Source organism: Telmatherina bonti, assembly GCF_933228915.1.
Source record: "Telmatherina bonti genome assembly, chromosome: 12".
Classification (NCBI taxonomy): Eukaryota; Metazoa; Chordata; class Actinopteri; order Atheriniformes; family Telmatherinidae; genus Telmatherina; species Telmatherina bonti.
Window position 1 is genome coordinate 36,091,052 of NC_136610.1, and position 21,682 is coordinate 36,112,733.

The following is a 21,682-nucleotide window of genomic DNA, read 5'->3' on the forward strand; positions in this document are numbered from 1 at the left end:
TTACGACGCAGTTGCTGTTCCAACTCGGAAAAAGACATAACCACAAAACCGTTGTAAAAATGTTGCCATGACAACAGCAGCCAGTTTCGGCAATTGATAAAACAAACTTATTGATGCGACTAAACTAGGTGTGAAAATCAAATAAAAAAAAATTGAATGTCGAGATTTTTTGCTTTACAATTTTAAAATAGATTTTTTAACAAAAAAAAAAAAAACAAAAAAAAAAAAAGTTTTTTTTCTCTAAATAAATAAAATAAAATCCATCATAAAATGTTTGTCATTTTGATTGTTTTTATTGATCTTTTTAGTTGTCTTCTTGGGCGTTATAGCAGCAGAATGATGGTCTGGCTACTACGTTGTTTTTTCTGAATTAAAATCAAGAAAAATGACGAGCAAAAAAATGTTTTGTACATTTTTTTGTATTTAATCTACAAAAATCCAACAGAAATCCGACTTTGCAGAAAAAAAAGGGATGTAACGTAATCTGAAGTTTTTTAACTTCTGGATCATCTGAATTTCGTCGAGCCTTTAAAAGGTCTTAACGTGAAGCTTCAAGAACTCCGGTTCAGTTCTCCAGAACGATCCGTCTGAATCATCAATGATGTGAATTCATAATCTGAAAACAGCTTTGATTTAAACAAAGATGTTTTAAACTCCTGTCTTGCAATTATAATAAACACTGGATTTTGATCCACTATTTTCCCATTTTTTAATAGCAGCATCATCCTCATCATCATTACTGTGTTTCCTTGTGGAGATAATTCCTGCCTTATAACCCAGTAACATTACTCCTGAGCCAAGTCTGATATTATATGATATAATTGTTGTATTTGACTCTGATTAAACTTGTCTGAAGGTTAGATTGACGGCTTTTCTTTAACCCAAACATGGAAAAAACGGCCAAATTAAAGCTCTAATCCACTTCTGACAGAGTATAATATGACAGATTACTGAAGGTTTCTTCTGCACCCAACACCAGTGGCATTTAGCGTCTGGTTGCTTTGAAGAAAACGTCTCTGAGAGGCGACGACGGACTGAAACAGGAGCCGAGGACCGGCTTCAGCTCAGCCTGCTTCCTGTGCCAGTGCAGTTCTTATCTGATGGATCGGACCGCTCCGTTTCCAGCTGGATCGATACGAGCCCGAGGCTTTAACTCTTGTCCCAATCACCGACACATTTCTGGCCCTCTGCTGGAGGAGATGAGCCTCTGTTGAGCTCTTTACCCATATTCAGCTGCCTTAATCACATCAACCTCTCACTTATGTTTCAGTGAAACCGCTTTACTTTCCCCTTTAGAGCTTTTTCCATTCAGGAGGTTTAGATCATGATCTGTCTGTTCTGGAGTTAAAGCTGCAGCCTGCAAATGCCTGACGCGCTAATTTAATCCAGGTGAATTTCAGCCAAATTAAAGAGCCAGTAAACGTCGTTGCCGTGCGTGTTGTATGAAGGGTCCGCGTGGGAAGCCAAGCATCGTCCCCTGTTATCCCATTTCTACTTCCTGGCCCATTTCCTTTTGTTTCTTTTCCGCACAATTTCATCTCCGCAGTCTTTACAGCAGGTGGGCCTCGATGCGGAGCCAATGCAGTCCCTGTCGGATGTAGCGGACCAGCTCGGTCATGCTGCTCTGCTGACTCAAGGGCTCCATGACTGAGTCCAGCTCCTGGAAGAAGTCTGCAGCAGGGAGGATGAAGAAGAGTGACTTACTGAAGGTCACCGCTGCTACAGAAACTAAAAACACAGAAAATGCTGCAGAAATAAAGAGCAAATTAAGCTGAAACTGGCGAAAGGTGGACAGAATGAAGGATGTGATCAGGATCACCGGCTTTGCTTCGTTAGTTAGTTCCACAGCTGGTTTAGGTGTCCCTCAGGGTTCTGGTCTTGGACCAGTTCTCTTCTCTTTCTACATGCTGGGCATACAAATGCATGCCCATACACGAGGAAACATACACGAGGTCAGAAAGGATTTCAGACGTTTTACAAGCGTCTCCCAGCAGTAAACATTATTAATAATGTATTAATTATCATTATTAATAAGTAACAAGCTGATTATGTTCATAACTTAAGCATAAAGTTGAGTTAAGACCAGAATTTACAGCACTGCAGTTTTTACTATTTAGTATTTACTATGCTTGCTACATGTGTAGAAGACATTTTTAAACCCTGACAAACAGATGAAGGTGTTTTTACTTATATTTGACACTTTTTATGGTGTCTAATTGCAGCCTCTTCGCTGCTGTTATGTCAGTGTGACCGCGGCTACAGTATATCTGCTTCCTTAAAGCGTTTAGACATTATCCCATCGGATGGCCTGCAGGCAAACGCTGCCAGGGCACAGCTATTAACACAGCAATTAGCACACCAATTAGCACAGTTATTAGCACAGCTATTAGCGCAGCGTTTAGCACAGCATTTAGCAGTGTGTTCAGCACAACTATTAGCACAGCATTTAGCAAAGTAATTAGCACAGCGTTTAGCAGAGCTGTGTGCAAAGCGTTTCGCAGAGCTGTTAGCACAGTGTTTAGCACCGCTATTAGCACAGCGCTTAACACAGCTATTAGCACGGTTATTAGCACAGCTATTAGCGCAGCGTTTAGCAGAGCATTTAGCACATCGTTTAGCAGTGTTAGGCACAGCTATAAGCACAGTGTTTAGCACAGCTGTTAGCACAGCTATTAGCACACCATTAGTACAGAGTTTAGCACAGCATTAAGCTCAGCTATTAGTACAGTATTTAGCACAGTTATTAGCACAGCGTTTAGCACAGTTTTTAGCACAGCATTTAGCAGTGTTTAGCACAGCTATTAGCACAGCGTTTAGCACAGCCTTTAGCACAGCTGTTAGCACAGCTATTAGCACAGCCATTAGCACATAGTTTAGCACAGCATTAAGCACAGCTATTAGTACGTATTTAGAACAGTTATTAGCACAGTATTTAGCACAGTTATTAGCACAGTGTTTAGCACAGCATTTAGCACAGCGTTTGGCACAGCTATTAGCATAGTGGTTAGCACAGTGTTTAGCACAGAGACAGCAGCGAAGTGGAAGCAGAATAACGCTGGAACAAATGACAGCAGAAGTAAATTAGCTGCGCTGGGATAACCAAGAGATTTATCACATTTAAATGGTTCCAGATGTTGGAAAAATGAACTCATGGACATGATGCTACATAATGGAAGAGCTTCGGCCTCCAGCGTGTAAAGGTGTTACCGTGGCTGTCAGTGGCCAGCCTGTCAGCAGTCTCCCAGTGCTCATAGCTCCGCAGGATGTTGTTGGTGATGTTAACATGACTGGCGGCCATGTGGTGGATCCGCTGGGGAATTGCCACACTGCCCGATGACCCCGCCGACGCACCTCCTCCTCCTCCTGCTCCTCCGCTGCTGGCTGGAGAGGGGCTGAGCGAGAGGGGTGATGGAGTCCCATTGACCCTGGAAAATACCGAGAGGCAGTAAATCCCAGTAACACAGTGGGATCTGAACAGGATGGAGGGGCTTCTGAGTCCGAGCAATGGTGGAAAAAGTGTCACATGTAAACCAGGACGGCGTGTTCGCGCTGTTACGTCTGATGCTTTTAACTGTGGCGCCATATTATCTACATTATTTCCATTTTCTCGTGACGTTAAAGATGATTTTCTGATTTACAGTGAACAACGTTGCATCATTAACATGTATGTCTCCTGTCTCAGCAGGTCTCCCTGGCCCGGAGTAGCAGTTCCTGTTGTCTGTTGTCTTTCTGTCCTCTTCCCCCCACACAACCGGGTTCTGCCGGAGGTTTCCTTCCTGTTAAAAGGGAGTTTTTTCCTTCCCACTGTCGCCAGTGTGCTTGCTCAGGATGGGAGATTGAGCTGGATCCTCCAACTCAATCTGTTGCCTTATATAGGCTGTTATGAATCGGCTTTCATTATGCTTTCTTCTCTGTCTGTAAAGCGTGTTGAGATGACATTGCCGTGAATTGACGCTATATAAATAAAGTTTAATTGAACTGAATTGAATTTATTCCAGTTTTTTTAGAGGGTTTAATTTTGACAGAATGAGTAAATAAAACGTCTTCGGTCGTTGCAGTGAAAACGGTCTTGTGATGTTACAGAAGGGAATGTTTCTGATCTTCACTGTAGCATTCGTCATGTTTCTGTGTTGAACAGCCGGGTGGGGTGGGGGGGAGTGGGGGGGCTCTGGCAGTGATGTCATGTCTGTGATGTGGCCTTGACCCACGCTGACCCACGACTTGTGTCTGATCCAGTACCACACACGCTCACACACCGAGCTGCCGTCCTGCTGTTATGTAGCATCAGAGCTGTCCAAACTCATTAGCTTCACATCCGCAGCCGCCCCCCCCGTCCTCCTCCTCCATCTATCATCACTCCTCACCGCGCACTCGGTAGACCCTCCAGTCTTCTCCTCCTCACATCTACAACAAATCAATCCCCCTATTTGCTTCCTGAGGGGTTTGTTTGAGCAAGTAGCTGTCGGGGCGGCTTGCTATGCTGCAGCAGAGCTCCGGTGAATTATAAATTCTCAATTATCATGCTGGAGGAAGGGGGTGATACCACTGGCCATGTGCGCGTGTTGCTACTCACTTTCCATTGGTCCTCCAGGGAGAAGGAGCTTGCTGGGAGCTCTTAGCTGAATTCTGGAAAACAAAAAGACAAATTTACCTAAAACATGATGAAAAATGCTGAAAAAACAAAGAGACAAATAAGAAACAGGCAATTATGTTATTATATTATTATTATTTTAGCCGTGATAACACAAAGCAGCAGAAAAAGAGAAGAAGAGAAAGAAGTTTATGCGTTTATGTAACTGCTGGACGTCATGGATCTTGGAGGAATCTGAAAAAGTTGCAGTGAGAATAAAAACCAAAGACACAACAATAATAATAATAATAATAATAATAATAATAATAATAATAATGAAAATGATAATAATAATAATAACAACAATAACAACAACAATAATAATAATAATAATAATAATGAAACAAAAACACTGTCATTTGCAGAAAGGAGTTTATGTTCCATTAAAGCACCTTCAGCTTTATGTTCATTTGTTGAGGCTTCGGTTTGTTGTGTAAATTTTATTTTCTGACTTAGATTTTCATATGTTTCATAATCCTTAGCATAAATTAATTTCTGATTCTGGCTTCGTGGGCTTTCTGGAAAGGTCATGATGAACTTAAGAACTCAAGCTTAGTTACACAGTGTCTGCTTATTCCCCTTACAGACATAGATAATGTGTAGAGATCTGACATGTCTGCATTCAGACGTCTGAGATCTGATTAGTTAGAACTCTCTTACTTGAAGAGTTTTACAGCTAATAAGAGACATTTCTTGTTTAGAATAACAGATTCAGGGCAGACAATGGACGCCTGTATGCGAGGGTAAAAGGATGGTTCAGCCCGGAACTCAGAGCATTTCAGACTTTCCGCCCCGTCTGACCTCTGGACTGTCTCTCCAAATTGCAATATGTATTATTCTGTTATTTCTTATTTTCTGTTTAATAAACTTTGTAATTTTTTTCTCTTCAGAACCAGACTCCTCGTCGTTGACACACTTTTTTCCACAACAAGTTTGTTTCCTGAAATGTGATCAAGAATAAAACAACTTGTGGTTGTGCGTCTTGGTGTTTTAGACTCTGTAGGTCATGAGTTATTTCATCCGCTTATTAAACATTTTATAACATTTATATATATATGTTTTTACAAAACTTGCTAAAAATGCTGAAGTACAGGAACTATTTCTTGTTGGCCTCCGTGATGCCCGTAACGGAGCGTTACGACAGCGGTTGAACTTGCCGAAAAACACGTGTGTGTGTGTACATATGAGAGTAATGCATCCAGTTGGCATTAAAAGTTTGTTCCAGCAGTGGTTGTAAGTGAACCGCAGGGTTTCTGCATGTTCGCAGCCTGCAGGAACACGTGCTGCTAAACCCTCGGTAGCGCCGCTGAAATGCAATCCAATCAGTGCAAAATGCAGCGCTGTGATAACGACATCCTCAGTAATTAATTAAACTAAACATAATTAATCAAAACAAGCACATTAAACCCTAACAATCCACTGTGATGATTGATGGGACTAATTAATACATTAATATCAAAGAGAAAGAATGGAATTTAATAACGTCATGCAAAATTAATGCACAGGCACCATGAAAATGAATATGCAGAGTATTCGAGGGGTCGTAATTGGCTTTGCATGTTTGTCACAGAGGGAGGAAATCAAGTCTGTCCAGGCCTGTGTGTGTGTGTGTGTGTGTGGGGGGGGGGGGGTTACCTTGAAGTACTCCATGAGTGACCGTGAGTACTTGACAGCATGGTCTTTCTTCAGATGGAACATCCTCAGATACAGCAGAGACAGACAGCGGTTGCTATGGAAACACAAGCCAAAGGGGGCAGATGGACCCAGTTTAAATGCCTTTCAAAGCTCCATCTTTGATATTATTTTCATGTCATCCACGCAGAATGCAGTGGGTTTGATGTTTACAGTGAACAACAGGAAGAGAAGAAGAAACGGTTTATAGAAATAATAAATACAGCATGCAGAGAAGGTTTGCTGGTTTACAGCTGCAGGGAAAAGTTTGTGAACCTTTCTGTTTGGGTTTTCCCTGGGTCCTCTGGCTTCCTCTAACAGTCCAAATGTCATTCATTTGTTTTCTAAATCACAGGGGAGGGGCGGGGAACGCCCAGGACATGCCGCCGGTCCATCGCACGGCCCCAGAGTGATCAGGGATCCTCTGCACAGACCATCTGCAGACCTTGACATCAAGCTAATCACCTATTGATTTGAGTCAGGTTTGTTGCAGCAGGGAAACTGAAAACTAGCAGAAGACCCTCGAGGAGCGGCGTTGAGGATCCCTGCTCCAAATTTCTCCAACGAGTGAAGAAGTGTGAGCGTGAGTGGTGGTTTGTGTAACGGTGACCCGTTTAGGACGTACGGATGATTTATTAACCCCACAGTCGTCATGAAGGTAAACCTGACCGATTAAAGCTGAAATGTTGGTTGTACCAGGCTGTAAACATGTTTATTTCAACTGTAAACGTGTTTATTTCAACTGCAAAACATGTTTATTTCTGCTGCAAACATGTTTATTTCAGCTGCAAACATGTTTATTTCAGCTGCAAACATGTTTATTTCAGCTGCAAACATGTTTATTTCGGCTGCAAACATGTTTATTTCAGCTGCAAACATGTTTATTTCTACTGTAAACATGTTTATTTCACTGTAAACATGTTTATTTCAGCTGCAAACATGTTTATTTCAACTGTAAACATGTTTATTTCTGCTGCAAACATGTTTATTTCGGCTGCAAACATGTTTATTTCAGCTGCAAACATGTTTATTTCAGCTGCAAACATGTTTATTTCAGCTGTAAACATGTTTATTTCAGCTGCAAACATGTTTATTTCGGCTGCAAACATGTTTATTTCAGCTGCAAACATGTTTATTTCTACTGTAAACATGTTTATTTCACTGTAAACATGTTTATTTCAGCTGCAAACATGTTTATTTCAACTGTAAACATGTTTATTTCTGCTGCAAACATGTTTATTTCGGCTGCAAACATGTTTATTTCAGCTGCAAACATGTTTATTTCAACTGTAAACATGTTTATTTCAACTGTAAACATGTTTATTTCTGCTGTGTAGTTGGTCTTTTTAACATGGGAGACTGTAAGTGCGTTTCCATGACTCCTAAAACTGCACAAAAACTAAATATAGCAATAAATAAAACCGCCCATAGAAACGCCTTCATTTTGAAAAAAGTCTCAAGTATCGCTAAAAAGTTTTTATGCTCTCACGAGGTGCTTTTTCAGATGTTTCAATACAGAAATTTATCGCAAAAGTGAATGGAAAGACCTATTTTTGTATTTATGTGTCGGATGTGAAGTTGGGGGTCATGTGACCAATCAATTTCCGGTAAAGATGGCGCGGCATTAAACAAACAGCGAATTTCAGAGTTTAAGAAAAGAAAACGAGGGAGAAAATCGTCAAAAAGCCTTAGCAAATTATCTGCAGCAAGTAGAAAACCCTAAACATAACGATACGTAGCTACCTAAAATTTTGTCTGGCTGACGAGATTTTACGAGACCTGAGGCTGATGCGCTAAACACCGTTCAGTGGAAACACCTGGAAATTGCAACAGTTGTTTGTTGAAACTTAGAAATATCGCTTTTATTTTGCGACAAAATGTAATGGAAACACAGCTTATGAGGATTGACTGAAGCCCCTGGTGGATGAGGGAGGAACTGCAGGTTTTGGTGCTTCGTATTGGCTTCACTTTTAATGACTTTAAACAATGCACTCTGAAATACCTCATCGATTTAGTTACCTTTTAACTAGGGATGCACCGATCCACTTTTTGGGAGTTCCGATCCGATACCGACATCTGAAATGTGAATATCTGCCGATACCGATATTTGCAGATACCAGACCTGTTTATGTGAACATTATTGTGACTATGGTTATTATTGCTGTTATAACTGTGTCAGACTTCATTAGGTTGTAATAAATGACCCATCCTTTCTGAAGTTACCTCACCAATACAAATATAATAACATTACAGATCGAACAATTTCAGCAAGTTTTATTCTGATTTTGTACATTTTGACCTAAATACAACTATAAATGTGTGGTTTTGGAACAAAGATCTCACTTTTAGTGTAACAAAAAATGTCACATTTTAACATTGAAGGCATTTATTTCTTTTAAAACATGTTCGAAGCGTGTCAGCAAACACATCTGCGCTGGCTTGACTAGTGTGGTATCGGTTGTGGTATTGGAATAGGGTGGATTGCCCTCTCCGGGTCGGGGGTCAGGTCCTGCCTCAAGTGGAGGAGTTTAAATATCTCGGGGTCTTGTTCACGAGTGAGGGAAGGATGGAGCGTGAGATCGACAGACGGATCGGTGCGGCGTCTGCAGTAATGTGGACTCTGCGCCGGTCTGTCGTGGTGAAGAAGGAGCTGAGCCAGAAGGCGAAGCTCTCGATTTACCAGTCGATCTACGTTCCTACCCTCACCTATGGTCATGAGCTGTGGGTCGTGACCGAAAGAACGAGATCTCATATACAGGCGGCTGAAATGAGTTTCCTCCGCAGGGTGGCCGGGCTCTCCCTTAGAGATAGGGTGAGGAGCTCGGTCATCCGGGAGGAGATCAGAGTAGAGCCGCTGCTCCTCCGCATCGAGAGGAACCAGTTGAGGTGGCTCGGGCATCTGGTCAGGATGCCTCCTGGACCTCCCTGGTGAGGTGTTCCAGGCACGTCCCTCTGGGAGGAGACCCCGGGGAAGACCCAGGACACGCTGGAGGGATTACATCTCTCGGCTGGCCTGGGAACGCCTCGGGATCCCCCCGCAGAGTTGGTAAATGTGGCTGGAGAGAGGGAAGTCTGGGCTTCCCTGCTTAGGCTGCTGCCCCCGCGACCCGACCCCGGATAAGCGGATGATGATGAAGATGAAGATGAAGAGTACACACGCTTGGTATCAAGCCGATATCGATACTGGTATCAGTGCATCCCTACTTTTAAGTACTCCTTTTTAGGATGCCTCTACGTGTGTTTAGTATGTTTTGACTGTTGTTCTCTTGCAACTGTTTTCCAGCTCAACTGGACCTGAACAACAGTGAGGAGTCTCGGACCATTCTTCTTTATAAAACGTTTTTTAGGTCAGTCATGTTATCGGGATATCAGGTGGGCATCATGTGGGTCAGGTTGGGGTCAGGACTCTGACTGGACCACTTCTAGACGTCCTGTTGCATCGGGACGTAAACTCGATGGACAGATGGCCTCCAGTTCTCCTCCAGTCATCAGTGATGGTCCATCCAGTCCAAACCATGAAGCTCCCTCCCCGTACCTCCCAGTTGGGATGGTTTTCATGTTTCCCTTCCAAACAACATGACTTTGGTTTCATCTGCCTTCAGTAGAAACATCCAGGTGTTCTTATACGTCTGTGGCGTCCTCTCATGAACTTCCTTCTTGTTTAATGTTTTATTCATGGTCCCTTTCTCATCTTTGTTGTGTGCGGTGCACGGTCCACATCAAGTCAGGCTTTGCTAGACTAAAACCTGGTGTGTGTTTTTATAAAGCAGGGCAGCTTCAGCTCTGATCAGCTCAGAAGAGAAAACGTGAGTTTGTGTGGATCTATGTGGAAGTCCTGGTCCATGTACTTTTTCAGTGGAAGTAAAACTTCCCATTGACACGGTGGAACTTTTCGCTGCTAAACTGTTTGTTGGCAGCAGCGGGAGATTCATGAGACTTTCTGTAATTTGTCAGGAAAATCAGTGTGAGCCTGTTTTACAAGTCATGCATAGATCATTTCTGAACGCATGCGGAGTTTCTCACTACAAACACCAGCTGAAGTCTTTAGGGGGTCTGCTGTTACTGCACCCAGCTGCGACCCATCACCTCCTGCAAGTCTACAGCATTCTTCTCCATCTTCAGAAGCAGCAAATCCCCTGAACCTCCCACAGACGTCACAACCTGCTGCGCTCTTTTTATCAGGGTTGTGAATTCTACGGTAATCTTTAATTGTTTCAGCTCCAGCAGTACGAGCAAGACTGCAGCGAGAGGAAACATTTAAATCATCAGAAACAACTAAAAAAAAGGAAGAAAACAAAGAGAACGGGAGATTATTAGGATGTAACTCAGAGTCACTCCACTTCTGGACACCAGTCTGCCCAGTTAGAAAGTCACAGCTTCACCTACTGGTGTTTAAACTGACCAGACAGCAGCTGGAAAGGAGGCAAAACAACCTCCATGAGGAACGAAGAACACACCATTTCCCCATCCTCTGTCCTCATCCCGTCCTCCGTTTCTCACCCTGAAACTGTTTTTATGTTTGATATGACATAAAAAAAAACATTTGACATATCTTTGATATGCATCTGTATGAAAAGTGAAATATAAATAAAGTTTGATTTAATCAGGATCTAAAACGATAGTTTAAGTTTGATATATCAAGTTTTAAACTCCAAAATTTAGCTGTTTGATTAAGTTTTAAAATGACATTTTTTTTGTGCAATTAAGAGAAATTTTAAAATATATATATTGCAATATATTACAATTTAAAATATATATATATCTGTTTATAAATATATCTGTTTATAAATATATTTCTGTTAAATAAATAAAATGATGTTTTGTTTAAAAAAATGGAAGTTAAGGTGTTTCCATGGTTTCAGGCTTTCTGCAGACTATTTTGATAAAATTATTGGTATTTCTGAAAAGATTATTTGAAAATAACTAAAAAAAAATGCAGTAAAAGTAATAAAACAGTATTTTTTAACAGTGTATGTTGTGTTGAGTGAGATGAGAGCAGAGGATGACCTCGAGGAAATGCAGAATGTTAACCTGATACAGAATTTTGTCTAAAAAAACGGAAAATTCTGTGAATTTATAAATAACATGCATCTCTAACAATCTTTTTCATTTTATTTTTCATTCATTCATTCAACGCTCCTTAAAAACATTTCAGACGCGTCGAGCTGATCACAAAGCCAGTAAGGACTGCATGCATCATGATAAAAGCTGCTTTGATCTTGTCTGCAGCGCCACAGACACCAGACATTCTGCAGTTTAACAGGAAAAATGCGATCAGTGAGTAAAATCTTTGTTTTCATTCCGTCTTGTGTTCTGCACACACACAAACACACACCATGAATAAATAAAGAGGATTCGTACCACAGCACAGCCAGTCTCTTCTCAAAGACGGTTGCTGAATGGCTGGTGAAGTTCTTCAGCCGCATGGCGTACCTGCAAACCGACAGATTGGCGTTTCAAGATGAGTTTAATCAGAAAAAACATTAAAAGAGCCGTTCTTCGTGACAACAATGAGATGGAAGAAAGTGAGTTCTGTCAGCTTCCTGGCAACGAGCTGAAAGTGGCCTCAGGCGAAGCGAGCTGCGATGTGGCTTATCTAACCCCGCGCAACCCAAACACTCTCCTGTGCTTGTTTATCTGTTTATAGAAAAGCATGGTGTCGGGTTCAGCTTGCAGCCTCAGGTGGTCTAATGAACTCTGCCTGCTAAGCAGCGACGTTTATCAGCGCTGCTTCCAGGTTCAGGACTCACACCTTTACTTTTTATTGATCCCTGAAGGAAAAATCTGGTCCTTTTTGTCGGGGTCGGACATCTGATCACCTGCAGCCGCCGGAGAATCGGCGTCCTGCTCGAGAACCCTTCAGCAGGCTGACCGAGTGCAGGCAAGTGGATCACTTCAGCTAAAGGACTCTATCCCACTTCACCACCCTGCTGTCAACCTTTCAGACGCAGTCCCTTCAGTTTACACTCCTTATGCTGCGTTTAGCTGCTTCACACATCAGCGGCTGCAGCGAAAAGCCAAACAGGATGCAGAAAAGACCATTTGGTTTCTGAGCCGGCCTTCATCATTATTCACAGTGTAAGCATTTAAATTAGTCGTCTCCTGCAGTGATGACAGACGTGGCCACACACTTTGATTTGAGCCAATAAGCTGAAAGGACGGGATTGTGCTGTAAATTACAGTTATTAGTTAACCAGAGGTTGTTACAGTAGGTTCGTGGTTTTCCCCCCGCCGGACTGCACAGGCTTTACATCAATGAAACTGGTAAATAAAAGACTGAATACTTTAAACATGACTACATTAACACACTACGGTACCGCTGACAAACCTCCATGAATCAGAGCGACGCTGTGAGGAAGAACCTGCACAGCAACCAACAACGTGTGACTGATGTCATAAAGACGAATTATTTCATGCTTTTGCTGCTGAAAACTGTGTTTGTACTGAAAGTTTCACAAACTGCTTCAACATATCACTAAAAACTCAGAAATTCCAGCCAGCAGGTCCAAGTTTAAGGTCAGCAGGTTTAGTTCGGTCTGTTGCAGCAGGTTTATATTTGGTCTGTTGCAGCAGGTTTATATTTGGTCTGTTGCAGCAGGTTTAGTTCGGTCTGTTGCAGCAGGTTTAGTTCGGTCTGTTGCAGCAGGTTTAGTTCGGTCTGTTGCAGCAGGTTTAGTTCGGTCTGTTGCAGCAGGTTTAGTTCGGTCTGTTGCAGCAGGTTTAGTTCGGTCTGTTGCAGCAGGTTTAGTTTGGTCTGTTGCAGCAGGTTTAGTTCGGTCTGTTGCAGCAGGTTTAGTTCGGTCTGTTGCAGCAGGTTTAGTTCGGTCTGTTGCAGCAGGTTTATATTTGGTCTGTTGCAGCAGGTTTATATTTGGTCTGTTGCAGCAGGTTTAGTTCGGTCTGTTGCAGCAGGTTTAGTTCGGTCTGTTGCAGCAGGTTTAGTTCGGTCTGTTGCAGCAGGTTTAGTTCGGTCTGTTGCAGCAGGTTTAGTTCGGTCTGTTGCAGCAGGTTTAGTTCGGTCTGTTGCAGCAGGTTTAGTTTGGTCTGTTGCAGCAGGTTTATATTTGGTCTGTTGCAGCAGGTTTATATTTGGTCTGTTGCAGCAGGTTTATATTTGGTCTGTTGCAGCAGGTTTAGTTCGGTCTGTTGCAGCAGGTTTAGTTCGGTCTGTTGCAGCAGGTTTAGTTCGGTCTGTTGCAGCAGGTTTAGTTCGGTCTGTTGCAGCAGGTTTATATTTGGTCTGTTGCAGCAGGTTTAGTTCAGTCTGTTGCAGCAGGTTTAGTTCGGTCTGTTGCAGCAGGTTTAGATCGGTCTGTTGCAGCAGGTTTAGTTCGGTCTGTTGCAGCAGGTTTAGTTCGGTCTGTTGCAGCAGGTTTAGTTCTGTCTGTTGCAGCAGGTTTAGTTCGGTCTGTTGCAGCAGGTTTATATTTGGTCTGTTGCAGCAGGTTTATATTTGGTCTGTTGCAGCAGGTTTAGTTCGGTCTGTTGCAGCAGGTTTAGTTCGGTCTGTTGCAGCAGGTTTATATTTGGTCTGTTGCAGCAGGTTTAGTTCGGTCTGTTGCAGCAGGTTTAGTTCGGTCTGTTGCAGCAGGTTTAGTTCGGTCTGTTGCAGCAGGTTTAGTTCGGTCTGTTGCAGCAGGTTTATATTTGGTCTGTTGCAGCAGGTTTATATTTGGTCTGTTGCAGCAGGTTTAGTTCGGTCTGTTGCAGCAGGTTTAGTTCGGTCTGTTGCAGCAGGTTTAGTTCGGTCTGTTGCAGCAGGTTTAGTTCGGTCTGTTGCAGCAGGTTTAGTTTGGTCTGTTGCAGCAGGTTTATATTTGGTCTGTTGCAGCAGGTTTATATTTGGTCTGTTGCAGCAGGTTTATATTTGGTCTGTTGCAGCAGGTTTATATTTGGTCTGTTGCAGCAGGTTTAGTTCGGTCTGTTGCAGCAGGTTTAGTTCGGTCTGTTGCAGCAGGTTTAGTTCGGTCTGTTGCAGCAGGTTTAGTTCGGTCTGTTGCAGCAGGTTTAGTTCGGTCTGTTGCAGCAGGTTTAGTTCGGTCTGTTGCAGCAGGTTTAGTTCGGTCTGTTGCAGCAGGTTTATATTTGGTCTGTTGCAGCAGGTTTAGTTCGGTCTGTTGCAGCAGGTTTAGTTCGGTCTGTTGCAGCAGGTTTAGATCGGTCTGTTGCAGCAGGTTTAGTTCGGTCTGTTGCAGCAGGTTTAGTTCGGTCTGTTGCAGCAGGTTTAGTTCTGTCTGTTGCAGCAGGTTTAGTTCGGTCTGTTGCAGCAGGTTTATATTTGGTCTGTTGCAGCAGGTTTATATTTGGTCTGTTGCAGCAGGTTTAGTTCTGTCTGTTGCAGCAGGTTTAGTTCGGTCTGTTGCAGCAGGTTTATATTTGGTCTGTTGCAGCAGGTTTATATTTGGTCTGTTGCAGCAGGTTTAGTTCGGTCTGTTGCAGCAGGTTTAGTTCGGTCTGTTGCAGCAGGTTTATATTTGGTCTGTTGCAGCAGGTTTAGTTCGGTCTGTTGCAGCAGGTTTAGTTCGGTCTGTTGCAGCAGGTTTATATTTGGTCTGTTGCAGCAGGTTTAGTTCGGTCTGTTGCAGCAGGTTTATCTTTGGTCTGTTGCAGCAGGTTTAGTTCTGTCTGTTGCAGCAGGTTTATATTTGGTCTGTTGCAGCAGGTTTATCTTTGGTCTGTTGCAGCAGGTTTAGTTTGGTCTGTTGCAGCAGGTTTAGTTCGGTCTGTTGCAGCAGGTTTAGTTCGGTCTGTTGCAGCAGGTTTAGTTCGGTCTGTTGCAGCAGGTTTAGTTCTGTCTGTTGCAGCAGGTTTATCTTTGGTCTGTTGCAGCAGGTTTAGTTCTGTCTGTTGCAGCAGGTTTATCTTTGGTCTGTTGCAGCAGGTTTAGTTCTGTCTGTTGCAGCAGGTTTATCTTTGGTCTGTTGCAGCAGGTTTAGTTCGGTCTGTTGCAGCAGGTTTAGTTCGGTCTGTTGCAGCAGGTTTATATTTGGTCTGTTGCAGCAGGTTTAGTTCGGTCTGTTGCAGCAGGTTTAGTTCTGTCTGTTGCAGCAGGTTTATCTTTGGTCTGTTGCAGCAGGTTTAGTTCGGTCTGTTGCAGCAGGTTTAGTTCAGTCTGTTGCAGCAGGTTTAGTTCGGTCTGTTGCAGCAGGTTTATATTTGGTCTGTTGCAGCAGGTTTGATGTCCGTTGCAGCAGGTTTTGCTTTAATTCAGCAGGACCATCGTGACCACCCCCCTCTGCTCCTCACCTGATTAGCTCCACAGTCTCAGAGTACATCGTATACGGCGACTTGGCTTCGAGTGGATCCCGCTCCATGGCGTTTCCACACTCTATAAACGATAGGGCGCCGTCTGCATAGTTCACCGCTTTGCCAAATTTGTCCATCTATAGAAAAGAAGACGACAGACATAAAACAGGAAGACGGAGTAGAAAAGAGGCGTCGCGGAGCGGAGACAGAAGAAAATAAACGACGGAATAAGCAACGTCTGAACACAGACGCACAGCCTCATATTTAAATTATCTCCCGCTAAGATGCAAATCTCCTGATAAATCTGAGGAAACAATATCAATAACAAGTTAAATAAATCTCATCTTATTGTTCTGGGAGGATCTGATAATTCTGATATTGTATAATCTTGCAGACATCATCAGCTCTTGATTGCAAAGTTCCCTTTGGAGACAAATGGTGCAATAAATAACACAAATTATATGGTTCAGTCCTCGATACAAAATAGATTTTCATTCTGCAGAGACCAGCAGCGCACATATAATTAGCGTCTAGACTCAAGATGTGTGTTTTCAGATATTTTTTTTCCTTGTAACCAGCTGCCTGCAGTACTGTACGTGCTGCAGCTCACAGCAGTGAGTCTGTAGGCTTGACTGATTGATTTTCAGTAAAGTGTTGATCTTTGCAACGTCTTACCAAAGCATCGGCCTTGTGCTTCAGCCTCTTGGCTTCCTGCATGTAGTAGTCTGCACTGTGGACTCTGGAATCAGCAGAGCGACAGAAAACCAACATAAATAGCACCGACATGTCGTTAAACAATAACTTAAAAGCAGAAGAGGGTAAAACATGCAGCATGACAGTGATTTACATAATCTCTGACTACAAGTAGCATGCAGAAAGCGATACACAGCTACCTTCTTATGTATACACACCCCGGGCTTAATGTAACCTTAGCATAACAACAAAACATGTTGTTTCATGAATAATGCAGAAGCCTTTTGGGATAAATAAGCAAGATGCATCATCTATCCAGCTTTCAGCATGACTGGACAAGTGCTAATGTTGTTCCGGCTGTTTCCACCACCTACGATAAACCAACAGGCTCAGCTTATAATTTCGTAAGAGATCGTAGGGATGCAAGCTGGGGTGGATCCAGACCAGAAGGGTTTATTCTGACAAATGGTATCAAAACTCCAACTGCGGTCCTCGTCAGCAGCTTTCCTGCAGGTTTTACTGGTTCAGCACGCCTGACTGAAAGTAACGGATCAATGGCGACGTTAACATGAGCTAAAATTCCTCCTTAATAAAAGTTAAATCTGGTTTAAAGAGATTAAAAATGAGCGCGTGAACACATAATTCCTTAATTCTGAGGTAAGTGGCTGGTTTATTTTAAATCTGAACTGATTCATTCTGCCGTCATGTAAACGTTCGTTCCTCTTTAAGTCTTTAAGTTTCCACATCCCATCACGATGTCGCAGATATTCCAGGCCGTCTTCTGCCTCCCGTCTCCGGTACTTTATCTCCCGTCTCCTCCCCAGCCGCTGGGAAGCAGATTGCTCCCCTCGAGCCGCTGCGTCAACATTATAATCAGAATCACAGTAAAAACTCTTCTTATGAAGCTGTTTTCCATGTTGTAGCTGAAGAGACGAGAAGCATGAAGTGGATTTTGTGTTTTGTTTTTGTTTTTACTTGTCCTGTCCAGCGTCACGGCCAGCTGAATGGCGATCTGATCCGGCTTGCTTTGCCAAGAGGAGCTTTATGATATGAAACCCTTCTTTAAGTTTTCTCTATTGCTGAACGTACGTATTAATACTGGACAAGACTTTGTCCAGTCCACTCTGTCCAACCAGAACCCTCTGATCTAAAGTGGAATTAAATCGCGGTGAGTAAAGTGTTCCCCACATAAACCTCAGTTCAGAGTGACTATTTCCATGTAAGCACGAAGGAGTTCATTCTGAAATAAAAAACATCTCGAAAGCGTAGCAGAACTAAACCAACCATTAGATGCATTTAGTCTGAATCAGGAGTTTTGAAGCAGGGAAACACTTTCTGATCTCCGTCACAAAAGCAGAAGATGCGACGTAGCAGCTACATTAATAAATAATGCTAAAATAAGTCAAGTGATTCAAACAAAGTCTTTAGACGTCATTGTTGAAAGCAATTAAATTGGAAATGTTTGTGTCTTTATGTGTGTATGTCCATTGTCATGCCTTTCGTGTTTTCTTACAACGTCTTGCAGAGACCTGCTCCTGCCTACTTCTGCCTGTCAAAATACCCTCCAGTCCGGAGGACGTTCCCTCTGGAACCAATCAGCTCCTGCATTAAGGACGGCATCTACAACTGGCTCTTTTTACAGTTAAAACAACATTTTGGACTGATAAAATGTTTATATGCTGCAGGTATGAACTAATGTAAAATATTATGCCTGTTTCGTTAGCAGGAGGTGGTTCTTCTATTATAAATGTACTTGTTCTTCCTATTTTGTGCAAATAAAGAAACAGCTAAAAACCTAGAGGACCCGAGCCAGCATGTCCATGTGGGGCCCATTCGGGCTATGTGGGTACTGAGTGGGCTTGTACTGGTTTCAGATACATGGGCCTGATTTGTGACACCCATGTGGGCTGTATAAGCCCCATAGGTGGGCTAACCGGGCATGGGGAGCCCATATGGGCCCCAGGTTGGCCCCACTGGTAACCAACATGAAACCCATATGGCAAACACAGGAAGGTCACCATGGAAACTACAGACAAACCCTCGAGGAACCCTTACTGGACCCACATGGACCTGCCTGCCAGGACCAGAGTTGGCCATTCCTGGTCTACAGTTTGTGCTTTATCAAGTCCTAAAGGTATGTGATATTCTGCTTTTTCCGAGGTCACCTTAAATGCACCACAACCTTTACAGGTGAACGGACAGAACTGGTACAACAGTTCAGTGTTTACGTACTAATCTCCCAAAACGTCGGTCTCTAACAAGATGATTATTCCGAAAAAAGAAAACGGGTCTGAACCACGGGTGGCACTTTCACGTCATCAGATGAGACGACACCGAACACGTGACAAGTTGATGAGAGGTTTATGTGGTGGGAAAAGACACTCTTTCCCCTAGTGAATTCATTCATTCCATGATTCTACTCATGTCCTACATTCTTGTTACTATGTTCATGTAGCATCAACTTTTTCCCCTAAAAACCAGCTTTATTTAAGAACCATCATATTTACATACAAAGTAAACAAGTTCTGTTGTAAACAAGAGGAAACAGCTTCATTTGAGACCAACCAGCATTTTCAGGAAATACCAACCTCAGCTAACACGTCTTCATCAGATGGTTAGTTCACATGCGTGTGTGTGTATTTCTACATACGTGTCACTAAATGGCAGTTTTGGCCTGCGAGGTTCAGCGGGGTCCATCAGTGGCTCAGACCACACTTCTGAGTCTGAATGGCCGTTGGCATGGTAACCGTCTCCACAGAGTTTGTCACCATGGGAATCCATTTCCTAAAGAAGAGATGCATTAAAAGCGCTGCTTCTAATAGGATTAATTAGGACGAGAATAAGTACTTTTAATGGACCGGCTACTTAAACTTTATTATTGACCTCTCGCTGAACCACAGACACAGGAACACATCAGCTCATTCGGTCTCACACACGGCTTATCCTTCCTCATGCTTTCTCTTTATTATCACTTTACCATATTACCTCATGTCACACCAATCTGTCATCATTTACTGTAATTATTGGGATTATTTTCATGTTCTCAGTAAAGAGTGAGTATATTGTCGTATTTTCTCAGCAGCTATCCCGGACTGGAACACAGTTTCATCCGTCTCCTGCGTCAGTTACGAAGGTAATTCGGTCTGTTAGCTGTCTGGCATTTGACACAGAAAACATGGGAATACCAGTGGAAACCACTGGGGGGCAGTGTTGGGTTGTATAGCTGACATGCAACTGTAGAGAAGAAAAAAAGACAGAAACTATTAAAATTTTTTAAAAAAGCATCTGAGGAAGACGCAGCGGAAGTTGAGAAGGGAAAAAACTGGTTTTATGCTTCTTTTGGTGTTTTAAGATGGTTGTAAACAACTTCTTAGCAGTGCGTTAGCACTACAAACTGGTGTCAAAACGCAGAAGGAAACTCTGAACTCAGCACTGCCCCCTAGTGGATGAACTGACTTAACAACATGGTAACAGAAGACATCCATGGAAGTATGATGGTGGCGACTTATGACAACTTTTGAAATGAGCCCGCCATCTTGTTTGGTTTGGTATTGTTTGGTGTTGCTGGTGATCAGTGGAGAATGTGCTGCATCTGCAGAGGTGGGAGTGGCTAAACCCGTAAAGCCTGCTTTGGCCAGACACTCTCTCTCTTGCTGGGCAGCCATTACCTCCATATCTTGGTAACTATGATTCTTCAAGGTTTTGGTTTGCATCTTTAAACGACATTGCACATACTGTCACACAACCATTCATGACATTTCACTACTGACATTTAATATGTCCACACCCTGATTTAGATTATTTTGGTTCATTTCTTTAAATAAAGTAAATTGGTAATACATTTTTTCCATTGTGTGACTCCTCTTTTGTTACCTCTGTGAGCCAAGTTGGTAATAAGTGGGGGCTTGTCTGGGATATTTGTTAATATATTATATAATGTTTGGTTGGTTTAGTTGATTGCCCATGATGAGGTTTTTCCGTGTTTTTGGGCTTCTGTTGCTTGTTGGTGGAGATCCACAGACTAATGTTTGGTGGGAAAAACTTTCCAGGTAGGCCTTTGATTGTGGTCCGGGCGACTGGACTACATATCTTTTTGTTTTAGTTTGTTGTCTTGGTCATTTCCGTGACTAAATGGATGAGTCACCAGCTTGTTGGCTGCTTAGCCTAGTCATTAGGCTTTGTAGTTAACAGCATTGTTTACGTACTTTAAAAAGTAGAAACGAGTTATGCGAGCTGATGGCCGACCTCTCTGGTCCTCGCCTGATGGAACTTTTCCTTCCTGTTAAAAGGGAAGTTTTCCTCTCAGACTCAGGATGGAGGACTAAATGGAAGATTTGATGCAACCCGTTACCATCTTTAGCTAGGTAATTTTTCTTTATGAATTGGTTTATATGAGTAAGGGATCACATTATTCATCTGCTTTAATAGGATTATAGTTGGACTTCACTTTATTGAACTTGATCTTTAAAAGCGCTTTCAGATGATGTCACCATTTATTGGCGCTTCATATTTAAAGATGAATCATCGTTGAAACAATGAAAAACGAACAATAATTTGGAATAAATACTTACGCTGCCATTTCTGGTGTATGACGAAGCCTTTCCTTCACCTCTCCTGTGTCTGTGAGAGGAATAAGAGGTGGAAGTAGAAGACAAGGAGCTGGGCAGCAACCCGGCGGCGCCGCCCTCCTGGTTGAGAGAGGAAACGCCATCGCAGGTTCGTTTTCGAGGAGGTTCATCAGAGAGGGGGGACAGCAGGGGTGGAAGGAGCTTGTCATCACGCCGGCGAGACTGCTTCCTGTTTAGTGAGCTACTGATTGTTGACATGCACACACACACACACACACACACACACACAGATTTTTAATCATTTGACAATGCTACACGTCCTTTCAGCGAGCCTGAAAATGTTCTCCTACCGCCTTGGAGACCAGGAGTTTTCCAACAATCAAGGGTTAAACGTTAACGTCTACCGTATTCTACGTCAATACGATGGTCAACGATCCAACAGCATTGTAAACATGAATATGATTTATACGTTATCCCCATCGTTACCACTAGATGTCAATAATTATTACACACTGCACCTTTACGTTTAATTTTTCAAAGCTGAAACGGATTCAACAGAAAACTGGGCAGCAAGAAAGTTGCTGGTTCGAGCCCCGGCTGGTTCAAGTCCCGACTGGTTTGTGCCCCGGCTGGGGAGGAGTTCAAACGGTGGCCTTTCTGTGTGGAGTTTGCATGTTCTCCCACCATTCATAATCATCATGTTAGGTTAACTGGTCACTTTAAATTCCCTCTGGTAGCAGGTGCGAATGGTCTTTCTGCAATGAACTGGTAACCTATCCAGGTGTACCTGTGTCCCTGGACATTGGGAGAACCAGAAGCATCTGATCAGCACTTCTCAGGGGGAGGTGTGTAGTGTGGAAAGAAATAGCCCATT

At 42.9% G+C, this 21,682-nt stretch overlaps 1 protein-coding gene across 1 annotated transcript in view; it reads right to left on the bottom strand.

Annotated features, from left to right (window-relative positions):
• Nucleotides 1-1,549: 1,549 nt before the first annotated feature.
• aff2 (AF4/FMR2 family, member 2) overlaps nt 1,550-21,682 on the bottom strand; it is a gene marked incomplete at both ends in the record, with an annotated part of 265,149 nt that continues 245,016 nt past the window's right edge. The window contains 9 exons of the mRNA XM_079249843.1: nt 1,550-1,671; nt 3,208-3,425; nt 4,574-4,626; nt 6,266-6,359; nt 11,663-11,734; nt 15,548-15,684; nt 16,223-16,286; nt 18,891-19,024; nt 20,812-21,052. Coding sequence (XP_079105969.1) covers nt 1,550-1,671; nt 3,208-3,425; nt 4,574-4,626; nt 6,266-6,359; nt 11,663-11,734; nt 15,548-15,684; nt 16,223-16,286; nt 18,891-19,024; nt 20,812-21,052 — 1,135 coding nt within the window. The remainder of the gene's footprint in view (nt 1,672-3,207; nt 3,426-4,573; nt 4,627-6,265; nt 6,360-11,662; nt 11,735-15,547; nt 15,685-16,222; nt 16,287-18,890; nt 19,025-20,811; nt 21,053-21,682) is intronic.